The sequence below is a fragment of the Rutilus rutilus genome (assembly GCF_951802725.1).
Source record: "Rutilus rutilus genome assembly, chromosome: 9".
Taxonomy (NCBI): Eukaryota; Metazoa; Chordata; class Actinopteri; order Cypriniformes; family Leuciscidae; genus Rutilus; species Rutilus rutilus.
Window position 1 is genome coordinate 33,075,048 of NC_140223.1, and position 12,678 is coordinate 33,087,725.

Consider the following 12,678-nt stretch of genomic DNA (forward strand, 5'->3'; position numbering starts at 1 on the left):
TTGTAAAGTGTTACCAACTTTTTAAAATAATTTTGAACAAAAGGTTGAGCTGTGAATTCTGTCTTTCCTTTGAGTCTGTACAAAATAATTGTCAGATTCGCTTGAAAATTGGGTCAACCTAAATCTGTCAGACAACCACAGACCAACAAGTTCTTCCTGCCATTACTGCATTTCATTGACACTGCAATGCTAGATGTTTGAAAAGCCTACCTTATCTCTTCTTTACCAGACAGCTTGGCTGGAGAGAATCCTTTAAACTCTGACAATAGCTCAAACCTCAGTGTGAACGACTTCACCAAAACATTGCTTATATAGCTGACACTTTATATTCAGGAGGTGGACAGACACATGGCTTGACAACATGACAGAAAGCCTCCTTTCATTTTACAGTTTCCTGGCAGCAGGTGGAGTACTTTGTTTCTTTTCTGTTGCTTTGAATTCTGTGGTAACAAAGCTGTGGTCGTAAATGATGTCTTCAGTGATGAGAGCTGCTTTTCTCCTCTTTCACTGTATTGTATCTGGAGGCTTTAAACCCCCCCAAATACATTTTGTGTTCATAAAATGTAAACTATTTACAAAACTGTCACTCTTCTTTATACAGTACAATTACAAAGCAATATGTTATAAAGAAACTGAAACTAGAATAGTTCGTAAAATTTTATTTTGAGTAAAGGCACAGGATTCATAGTGACTGGAAAAGCTGCACTCCCATAACAATGATGAAAAAGAGTGTCTCAGAATTGATACAGCATATCTATGCATAACATTATTGTGTATTTTGGACAAAAAAAATTGTGTATTTTTGGCCCCTCTCATTCTATATCCTAACAATCACAACTAATGAGTATACTGTATGTCAAATAACTAAAAGTACAGTACAGTCTTTTAATTATATTTTTAATTGACTTAAAATTGTGTAAAAACACAGTTTAGGAATTCCATTTGAGAATATTTCATTGTTTACATACCAACAACTGATCCATTAAACATTTTGTTAATCAATGTGGCACATTTGCACAATGTGAGTGTATAAACATATAACACAAGTAAGAATTAGACATTTATGAAAAAGAAAATGCAAATAGATTAATATCATTGAATAACCTATTAGTAGTTAAACGTAGAAGAGTTAATGATAACAGTAAAACCATATTGATCACCGTGATAAATCAATAGCAATGATGACCACGTACACACTGCAGTTCACCTTTTAGTGATTAATCCTGTTCTGAACATGGTTCAGTAATTTACGGGAGTGACAAACACATTCTACAACCAAATTAACTTAACGAAAAATGCAGGTAGTGACAACCGCATTTACAAAAATTCTAGGCAGTGTGTACGCAACCGAACTGAACAACTACTTGTTAATGACATGTTTAAATGCACATCAGAGATGTGTCTCTCTTCTGTATGTGTGCGGTGCAAAAAAAAAAAAAAAAAACCCGGTAAAAATGGTACAAACTTTTAATCATTCAGGTTGCCAGATCTTGCTGAAAAAAAAAGAAATGCTTTATATTGAAAACAAGACCAAAATATCGTGACCAGCACCTGCCCACTTTAATATTTTCCATAAACTTGATCGCATTACTAACCAAACCCAACAAGCCCAAAAACGTGTATAATAAGTGGACATGGCAACACACCAAGAGCGCCCTCTGCGTAGCATCCTTAAGGCCCGTTCACACCAAGGACAGTAACTATAAAGATCACGATATAGATATAGTTCTCAATATTTAAGAATAACAGAGTACACACCGCAGTTAAAACGATAGCGACACAGAGAAACGATATCGTTGGAATCACTTTTCCGAATGATTTTATCCAACTGATGAACGATAAAAACACTGAAAGCCAATCAGAATCCATCCTGCTGTAATGAGCTCGAGCATTTAAAGTGACAGGCAAGCACACACTTAGAATAAACAGAACGATATCGTCCGCTCGTGTGGACGCTAATATAGCTAGCTCCCTATCAGTCAGTCACGCTCGACCTTACTTCAGAATTAAAACGACAAATTGGGATCTCGTCTGTGAGCCCAATCACCTTTGAGTGTAAACTAAACGAGCCATTGGACATTGATGTGAGAGATTTGCATTGCGCACCCCGCACCGCGAAGTGGGTATATAAGGAAGCGGTGCTTGCATCGCACATTCAAGCTTTCACTTTGGAGCCGAGCGTTCCGCTGATTCTGCTCTGCAATCATCGGTACAAGTGTTCTACGAACCTGGAAGAAGCTCTTGTTACGGAATTATGTGTAATTTCATATATGTTTTGATTCTGTATATTGTTTGTATTCTCCGTTATTGTTATTTCTGTGTGTTTTTTTTTTTATTGCTGTTTGTTCTAAGCACCACCCCTCCACCTGGCTCCACCCCTTTGATTGACACAGGTTTAAAACTATCCCTTCCGCTCTCTGAAGTTGAGCTGTTGCGATTCCGGGCCGGTCACACTTCTCCTGTCTCCTCTCCAACCGTCAGACCATTATTGTACATGATTTAGATTCTGTTATGCCTTTTCTTTTCAGTGAGTTTTGTAGGATTGACCTGCCCTTTTCTTTGAAATCACATTCGTATTTAGGGTAATTTGCTGGATACTTTGAGGGAAGTTAGTTTGATCAGTTTTGTTTGTTATTTTGGGCCTTGGGTCTTCCTGAAGATTATACACCCATTGGTTTATGTTACTCTGGAAAGTTTTACGTATATGTTCATCATCTTCATCTTAATAAAACGTTAATCGTTTTTCTTGAATTTTGGACTCGTTGGTTTATCTTTTGGTCTGACGACTGGGCGTGGGAGTCATGTCTATTTTCTTGTGTTACGATTTAACCTAGACGGATCGTAATACTCTCCAGAGAGTGTTGGTGTGACGGTGCGTCAGCGGTGGTCACATTTAAAGGGACATTGCATTCTAAAAGACTCTCTGCATTCATTCCAGTTGAACTAAAAGAGTTCCCGTGTCCACTGCAGGCTTCCAATAGTCTTGCACGCTGTGCAGTGACCATTCCCTGTGCGCTTCAGCACTAAACATAGTTTTTCCCCCTTAATGAGCAAGCACTGGAGTGATGTTGAGTCTTTTTAAAGATGTCATTCCATCCGTGTGTTTCTGGATGCGCTCGTTTCCTCGATCGCTGCCTCACGTGGGGTACGTGGAGATCCCCCTGGTGGAGTGCGCAGTTGCGATACAATTTTGTCCACAAAGCGCTGCAGCTATGCCTTGCCACTCTCATCCCCCTCTCCTATTGCCCGCTTGCACAGTCTCTGAAGGCCTGGCTAGTGTTTCAGGCCGTCTTGCTGGCTAATTCGGACCATCAGACTCCACTATGCGATTCAGTTAGCCTGGCGTCCCCTCAAGATCAGGGGCACCCAGTTCACCTGTCCTGCGTGCAAAGATCGCAGTCCTACTGATGAAGGACGCGATACAGCCGGTCCCTCCAGCCAATATAAAGTCAGGGTTTTACAGCCCATTCTTCATTGTACCTAAGAAAGGTGGTGGGTTACGACTGATCTTGGACCTGTGTGTTTTGAATCAGGTCCTTCCCCGGCTACCGTTTAAAATGCTGAATTGGTTTGCAGTGATCGACCTGAAGGATGTGTACTTTCATGTCTCGATTCTCCCTCGACACCATTCCTGTGCTTTGCGTTCGAGGGTTAAGCATATCAGTACAAAGTTCTCCCCTTCAGGCTATCCCTGTCGCCTCGTGTCTTCACAAAAGTTGTGGATGCGGCCCTTGTTCCTATGAAAGAAAACGGCGTTCGCATTCTCAACTATCTCGACAACTGGCTCAAACTGGCCCACACGCAAGAGCAGTTGTGCGAACACAGGGACCGGGTGCTCCAGCACCTCAGCCAACTGGTGCTCGGGGTCATCTGGGAAAAGAGCAAACTCTCCCTTGTAAAGAGAATCTCTTTTCTCGGTATGGAGTTGGACTCGGTCAACATGACAGCACATCTCACTAAAGAGCATTCTCAAGCAGCCTGAATTCGTTCAAGGGCAGGACGGCGGTTCCACTGAAACGATTTCAGAGGCTCCTGGGGCATATGGCATCTGCAGCCACAGTCACGCTGCTGACGTAGCGTTGAACGTGACTGACTGATAGGGAATGTCTAGGTTACTAATGTAACCCTCATTCCCAGAAGGAGGGAATGGAGATGCTACGTCCCGTCGCCACAATAGCTGTACCACCGCTGAACGGCCGGGACACACCTTGTTTCGGCTCCTCAGCAGAAAACTTGAATGTGCGAGATAACCTCTTTGCAGGGCGGGGTGCGCGATGCAAATCTCACACGCCAATGTCCATTGGCTCGTATATTTTACACTAGAAGGTGATTGGGCTCTCAGACAAGATCCCAATTAATCAGTTCCTAGGCGTTACCTTTATGGTTATAGTTATTGGTGTGAACGGGCCTTTACAAACATAAACAACACATGACGCCTCAGGAGATTGTGGTACAGTTAAAATAGCAGGACATAACGAGTCTTTGGTCGCTGTAATATTACTTTTGTCAAAAATAGAGAATACCAAACACACAAGATGCCAGGTTACCACGCTGTCATTCGTCGCAGTTTTGGGAGTGAGTCGTCTTCCATACACGCACAGAACGATTTAAATGCGGCGTTCACTCCTGAAACTTTACGGTGTGTATGTGGCCAATGTTTTACATGTATCTGAAATTCTAAAGACATGGTTGTTAGTCTAAAGACATTTTATTTATTTTTCTATGTGACTTTTTTATTTTTATTTTATGCATTTCAATGCATGTTTTCTTTAAATGATATGTAGGCAAATACCAGAAATGTAAATATCATTATAAAATGGCTCTAAAAACACACATAAAATCTACGAGTGGCATTGCATTAGAATTAGATATACAACAAAATATCAAAACACATGGGCCATGGCAACTGTAAACAAATGAATCTAAAAATGCTTCTAGATCTTATCTTAGAGCCAGTGTTATTTTAGTATCCTTGATATACTATTATACTTTTTGTTACATATTTTGAATAAAATTTTATTTGAATGTTTTCTGTTTTAATTTTAAAGTTTTAGTAACTTTGTTGTGTGTTTTTTTTGTATTACTTTTAGTTTAGAGGGTTTTTATTCAGGCTTAGTTTTTTTTTTTTTAATGGTTTTAGCTTTAGTTTCAGTTAACAATAACCCTGCTCAGAGATAACTTCACATTTCTGAGCCATTTTTGCAGATTTTTAGTGGATGTATAAACAAACTTCTTTTTGTGCTGCTTAGCTTGATTATTTTGTTATCTAATGCAAAGACGTTCATAAATATTTGAGTGTGGCTTAAGTGTCAAAATACTTTTTGGAGTCACTGTAGAATTGCCAATTGTGGCATCCCTTTGTGCTACAACTGGACTATGAAAGAAAGATCCACAGCGAAAGGAAACTGTAATGTCCCCAGCTAGACTGGAAACTACAGGGTGTTTTCATCAGCCGTTTGAAATGGTGAGCGTTAATTGTTTCAGTGATTGACAGAATGAATGCTCCATCAGCAGACTGATTGAAAGAGAGAGTTCCTCGCTCCCGCCTCCCCGCTGCGAGATAAGAACCCTTCTCTCTCGCAGACACACGAGCATCTCCAAGTTCACCGCCACACATGGTCTGAATAGCTTAAGAGGTTTAGATGTGCCTTGCCTGTTCAGCTGTAAAACAAACCGGATGCTGCTTTACTGAAGGCTCCAGTTGAGAAGTGCTTAATCGCTGCGGTAGGATGACGTGTGCAGGGGAAGAAGTAGAACAAAAGAGCTGGTCAGTACATGAGATCCGCAGCTCCAGTGCTGATGTCGGACTCTTTGGCCTCCTGAAAGGGGAACTGGATCCCAGCAAGGCGGATGAGCAAGATGTTGAGACCGTGCGTGAGGAAGGCGAGGAAGATGAGCCAGAAGGATCTGTCGTACCTCTCGCTTTGCGTCTTGTAGACGAAGCTGACCTCGTTGAAGTTGAAGATGATCTCGGTCAGGTGATGCAGCTTGACCTCAGAGGAGAACAGAATGAGGACCAAGCAGCCACAGAAACCTGTCAGGAAAGAGAATAATACATTTTGCATAATAGAAAAGCTGTTCTTTAAGGAAGCTTGCTTCCACCACAGAATAAAAAATGAAAAAGTAATTTTCTTGCAAGTGTGAGTTTTTATCTCACAATTCGGAGAAAAAAAAGTACGAATTGCGAGTTTATAAACTCGGGATTGCGAGGATTAAACACAGAATTCTAAGATATAAACTCGAAATCGCAAGTTATAAAGTCTGTATTGCGAGATATAAACTCACAATTCTGAGAAAAAAAGTGTTAATTGTGAGGTATAAACTTGCAATTGCAAAAAAAAGTCAGAATTGTGAGATTTTATTTATTTATTCTGTGGCAGAACAACGCTATCTCACGACCAATTCGTACGAATTCGTACAGTATGGCTAATTCGTACAAATTCGTACGACCTCACTCGTATGAATTCGTACGATTTGTCTAAACCCACGTGACGGTTAGGTTTAGGGGTTGGGTCAGATGTAGGTCATTCGTACAAATTCATACGAATTGGGCAACTCGTAAAATATGTACGATTTTACCAAAAATCGTATGAATTCGTACAAGTGAGGTCGCATGAATTCGTACGAATTAGCCACCTTGTAAAATTCGTATGAATTGCCGTGAGATCGGGTTGGGCAACAAGCAAGAAACAAGGTTCCCTAATTCTTAGAAAGTTAGTTCACCTAAAAATGAAAATTAGGTCATCATTCTCATGTTTTTGAGCTACAAAGAATGTCAATGGGGTCCAAAACAACATTGGACTTTTATTGACTTTCATTGCGCAGACAATTTATCTTCTTTTGTGTTTCCCTGAAAAAAGAAAGTCATTCAGGCTTGTAATGACATGAGGCAGAGTAAATACTTCATATTTGGGTGATCCATTTAAAGTCACCATGAAATCAAAATGGACAATTCTTAATCTATTATGGAAAACTGCAGTATTTATTATAAATGATTTATCCATGCACATCTTTTTTTTTTTTTTTTTATGAATGTATCCTCGTAATTGTAATCAAAATAGCTTCCCCTCCCTCTTGCAGCTCATTTCTTCTCTGCTGATGTCACTCACATGAGATCCACCAATAGCAAACCACGACCATCCAATCAATTCCTAATTGTGACCCTGGACCACAAAACCAGTCACATGGGGCAATTTTCTGAAATTGAGTTTTATACATCATCTGAGAGCATAAGCTTTTTTTAAATAAGCTTTCCATTGATGTATGGTTTGTTAGGATAGGACAATATTTGGCCGAGATACAACTATTTAAAAATCTGGAATCTGAGGGTGCAAAAAAATCGAAACATTGATAAATCCGCCTATAAAGGTTTCCATTTATGTTTGCGATTTACTCACAAAAATACATGTTTTATATCTTTATGGTAGGAAATTTACAAAATATCTTAATGGAACATGATCTTTACTTAATATCCTAATGATTTTTGGCATAATTTTTGGCTATTGCCACAAATATACCCGTGCGACTTATGACTGGTTTTGTGATCCAGGGTCACAATTGACAAAATCAAGTCCCGCCCTACATTTGTTCTTGTTCGAGAAGCCGTTTCACTAGGTCACAATAAAGAAGAAAAGAAAATTGCAACTTCCGTTTCATGCTGACTTTACATGAGAGTCTCAGAGCAACAATCCTTGAGTTTAGCTGTATCCTTGAAGCTTGGGTTTTTACCACATCCCTTTACTGTAAAAGAACTTTGCTTCACTTGCCATTTATTAGTGCACTTCACCTGAGCGAGTATAAGAGATACTTTATCTACATGTAGCCTTTTATTAGAGCCTTCAATTACAGCCCAAAATAACAGTTCTGTCTGCTCTTTTTCATACAATGCTAGTGGATGGTGATTTATACTGTCAGTCTTCAAAAAGGGCAGAAAAGTACCTCAAGTAGTTCATATGACTAACACAAGTCTTGTGAAGAATAGTCCAAAGCATTACTTACTGAAAGTCTTGCCCTTTGGAGTTGCTATTTAATGCTTTCAATGATCAGTCATGAGATACACAGAAGCAGAACAAATGACATTTCCCGTCATCGATGTCTCGGTGCAACATATTTAAATGCACACAAGGTTTTCAGTATAATTACTTCACTACACCATTGACAACAGACAACGGATATTTTTTTGCCTGCAAAATTTCGCTAGCGTAACCAAACCATTACGGTACCTTTTTACCATTTTGGATCTCAAAGGTAGAAATCATCATCCACTTTCATTGTATGGAAAACAGTAGTCAATATATTCTACCACACATCTCCTTTTGTTGCTTCATGGACAAAGGGTTTAGAAAAACAGAAGAAGGGTGAGTAAATCATAACAGAATTTTCATTTAGGTTGAAATAATATTAACATTTCACAAATTATTTAATAAAAAGAGGTACTGAATGGGTTCAAATTAAACTTTGAAAGGAAAATATGTATATATATACTGTACACTACTTCGGAATTGCTATTAATCTCCAAAGTTTAACAGTATTCTCTCTTCCCATCACTGCAAGTGATCCTGCTTTATTTTTTGACTTAATGGTTTAATTGTGTGGACAGGTCAAATGGCCTCCATCAGTACAAACACAACAGAGGCACCTGACACTAGAGATGGAGTGGAAATCTGGCCAGTTCCACCAAGCGCATTCATTTCCATCACTTTATTTATTTATCATGTCATTTATCAATTCTCTCTCCTCGGTATAGCTGAGCTCACTTTCTCACTACTCACAGATAAACAATCGCAGAGGCTCGTTCCTGTCGTGGTTCAGTACAGACCCTGTCTGAGTGGATGTATGTGTGAAATATTTAGGATCTGGATTTTCTCTCAAGACAAAAGAATTCAAGCGTCTATTGACCTGGTAAAAAAAAAAAAAACTTTACATTGCCAATGACTCATTCTATAAAAAAAAAAAAAAGTGTAAATGCTGTAATTAGTTTTATATTTATTAATATGACATATTGTTTTTCTTATGAACTTAAGTAAAAAAAATTTTTTTATTTTTTTATTATTGAGGAGTTGGACAGAAAAAGTTAAGGAAATCTGGCATATGGAAACTCTTTCAATGCTGTTTAAAAGGCATCCAATGATGAACTTCATGGAGTTGGTTGAGAGAATGTCCAGAGTAAGAACGTGTGTGTGTGTGTACTTGTACAACTATCTTTGTGAGGGCCAGTTTGAGTTTTAGACCATTGGAGTGAGGACAAAGAGAGTAAAGTGAGGACGTTTTGGCCGGTCCTCACTTTCTGAGAGCCCTTTAAAGGCCTGTTTGAGAGTCAAGACTTAGTTTTAGGGATAAGGTTATAATTAGGTTAAGGGTAGATTTAGGGTAAGGGTTTGGGTTAGGCACTTACAGGGTTGGGTACGGTTAGGGTAAGCGTCTAGACACTTGGGTTCGGTTAGGGTAAGCGGCTAGAGATTGCATTGTGTCAATGAATGTCCTCATAAAGAAAGATGTACAAGAATGTGTGTGTGTGTGTGTGTGTGTGTGTGAGAGAGAGCAAAGTCTTACAGGTTATCATGTTCCAGAGGTAAAGGCCCTGGGGTCCATGCAGTGTCTCATATGGGCTTCCGAAGGCATTGTAGAAGAAGAACCCACAAGACACCGAGGAGAAGATGATGAGCACTGCGCAGAAGAAGATGACGCTCACATGTAGACTGGCTGGAACCACATCCATCAGGTCAGGAAAAACTACAGAGTAAAGAGATTTCTAGAGTTCAAACTGTAGGTGAGTGTAAGGCTATGAATCATTCTGATACATACATGAGTAAAATGTGTGGGGAGACAGTTGTTCATTTGTCATCATTGTCTTCAATCTCACTGCCTATGTGAAAGACTGTTGCATGTGTTTCCTTTTGAGTGATCATTGTAAGATTCACTGAAATTTTCACTCAGAAATTGCAAGTACATTTCACAAATAATTACAAAGAATTGGCAGGTAAAACAACGAATTAAACATGACATTTTGAAGTAGAAAGACTAACATTTTTAGTCACATTTTTTCATATGTGAAAAACTATTAAAAAGTAATTTTTTACAGTTTGAGTGTGAAATGAAAATGATTAAAAGTAATCTGTTAATTTAATATTAGCAGTATTATCTTTTTATTATTATTGTGGGATGCTTGGACATGTGTCAAGGAATTATGCAGTTGTTTAATTCTATGTTTGTGTGTCGCTATGTAAGCAATTTATGTATTGGATGAATTTATGGATATATGGAAAACTAGTGTCAAAGACAATTTCCTCTCTGTGACAAACAGAATGGACAATAAAATTAAACTTTCTGTCCCCAATTTGTATGCATCTCCTTGTGAGCAAAAACAAATTTATAATGACAAAATTTTAAAGGCGGCCAGTCATAACCTAATTGTTAGAGAGTTAGGCTAACAGCGCCACAGCAAAAATGGCTGCCCAGTGCTCCGGGTGTGTTTTCACGGTTTGCAGTGTTTGTGTGTGTGTGTATGTTCACTACTCACTACTCCTAATGTGTGTGCACTAACTTGGATGGGTTAAATACAGAGAGAAATGATGAGTATGGGTTGCCATACTTGGCCTTCACCTCACTTCACTTTTGTTCTACTAAATATCTGGCTCTGGTATCTGGTATCTGGGCCTTTTCCAGATCTCATTAGGAAAGAATGCTGTTGTACATGAAGCTGTCATAAAAGATCCATCAGTTGAGCCCCATTCAATGAGACTAGTCCCTCCCAAAACAAAAAAAAAAAACTGAAAAGCTACATATTACTAGGTTCTAAATGAATCAGATGTCTCTTAAAGCAGCTCCTTTGACTCTTACATTAAAAATATACTTTCAAGGGGATTTACTTGCTATGCATGTGTGATGACTTTTGGGGGATGCAGGAACGAGTTTCCAAAGCATTAGGTTGATGACTGAAAAGGTGGTGTGTGTGTGTGTGGCCTGGTAAACCCTACATTGTATGGAGAAGATGTCCCATTTTTTGGTCCCCATGAGAAAAACAGCGTGATGTTTTTTGAAAATGTAAAAATGTTTTTTTTGTGATGGCAAGAGTTAGATTTAGGGGATAAAATATAGGCTAAAATTTCTACAGTATAAAAATAATTATGTCTATGGAAAGTCCCCGTAAAACATGAAAACACAATCATTTAATTGTTTATTTTTGGTGGTGTTGTCTTTATACTGGGACAACATATATATATATATATATATATATTGAAAGAGGTTTGTTACATTTCAGTGGCTGCAAAAAAGTATTTGGACATTTAAAGGGATATTTCATTTAATATTTAATATCTAATATAAAAATTCTGTCATCATGTACTTAACCTCATGTTGTTCTAAACCTTTTAAACTTTCTTTCTTCTATAGCACACAAAAGGAGACATTTGTAATAATATATTGGTTGCTCTTTTCCAAGCTTTAATTTGGTTCTTTTAAGGCTTCAAAAAGGATCCAAAAATAAAATATATATTTTTAAATGTAGTCCATATGACCTATGCACTATATACCAGCCTTCTGATAACATAACTTCAGTGGAGTCACATTCAAAAATATATGAATGTCATTGCATTTGATACAAAATCACAAATCACAAAAAAGTGGCGCCTGCAAACAAATGATGCAAGAGCTTTTCTTATCATTATTGCAACCACAAAGACTTCCTTCATTTTGTACAGCTTATCTATTGTTTTATGATTCACCAAATATTTGTGAATTGTTATACTTGTTATAGGCTATAACGGCACTGGTTGAATTTGAGTGTCCAAATACTTTTGAAGGCTCATTGCAATTTGTCTTGTATTATTGCATTGCTATGAGAACCCCTAAATAACTATATTTCTGGTGTGTTTTTAAGACTTTTACTGTCATTATCTTACGATGATTACGTTACTCACAAGAGAAATAAAAGGGTCTGTCTCCCAGACCACACTGTTTCATCCCCTTCCCGTGGAAAAGCCCGTAGGTCGCGCTCCCGATGAATTTCTCCAGCTCTGCTCCCGATGCGTTGACGATCTGTGCGCCCGTCTGACACAGGACAGCCGCTTGAACCCAAAACTGAGTCCCCATCGCAGCTGCCACGACCAGAACACAACCAAAGCAGAGCACCCCTGCTATGGAGAATATGATTTTCTTTTGACGGCTAGGCATTGTGTTTTACACGGCGACGAGCACAGACTTAGTAATGAATGGATATCCACACGTCAATCTTCCTGTAATCCAGTATGGAAAAAGACATTGTGCTGTTGTCGATTTCCCCTCAAATCTAAAACATGAATGCTATAAAGTGCTCTCTTATGCTCAAATGCACATGTTGAGAAAGTAAAGTTGTATCCCAATGTCTTCTCTGGATAGTGTTACGCCAAGCGCGTTCACTGCACTCCGTCACCAAGCAACCGGGTTGAATGTCTCGCACCAGTGATCGGGCATGATGTGACCTTACCCTGGATTGGTTACTGGATCAACATCTCCTTCGCCAATTAATAAAGCCATTTCGCTGCTACAATTGAACTTTAAATATGGAGTTTATCGTGTATGATATGATGGAGGATTTATGGATAGCTATACATGGGTAAATTCATTTAGTTCAAATTAATTCCCATAAACTAAAAATTAACAATAGTTCTACAGCATTTATTAATCTTAGTCTAATATATA

General features: G+C 38.6%; 1 protein-coding gene across 1 annotated transcript; it reads right to left on the reverse strand.

Annotated features, from left to right (window-relative positions):
- Window positions 1–5,022: 5,022 nt before the first annotated feature.
- Window positions 5,023–12,455, reverse strand: clrn1 (clarin 1). Its single transcript, XM_084418033.1, has 3 exons — window positions 11,919–12,455; window positions 9,553–9,732; window positions 5,023–6,034 (listed from the first exon to the last, which is right to left on the reverse strand). Exons 1-3 carry the CDS (start codon window positions 12,169–12,171, stop codon window positions 5,769–5,771), a joined length of 699 nt encoding a protein of 232 aa, XP_084274159.1. The 5' UTR covers window positions 12,172–12,455; the 3' UTR covers window positions 5,023–5,768.
- Between the last annotated feature and the right edge of the window lie 223 nt (window positions 12,456–12,678).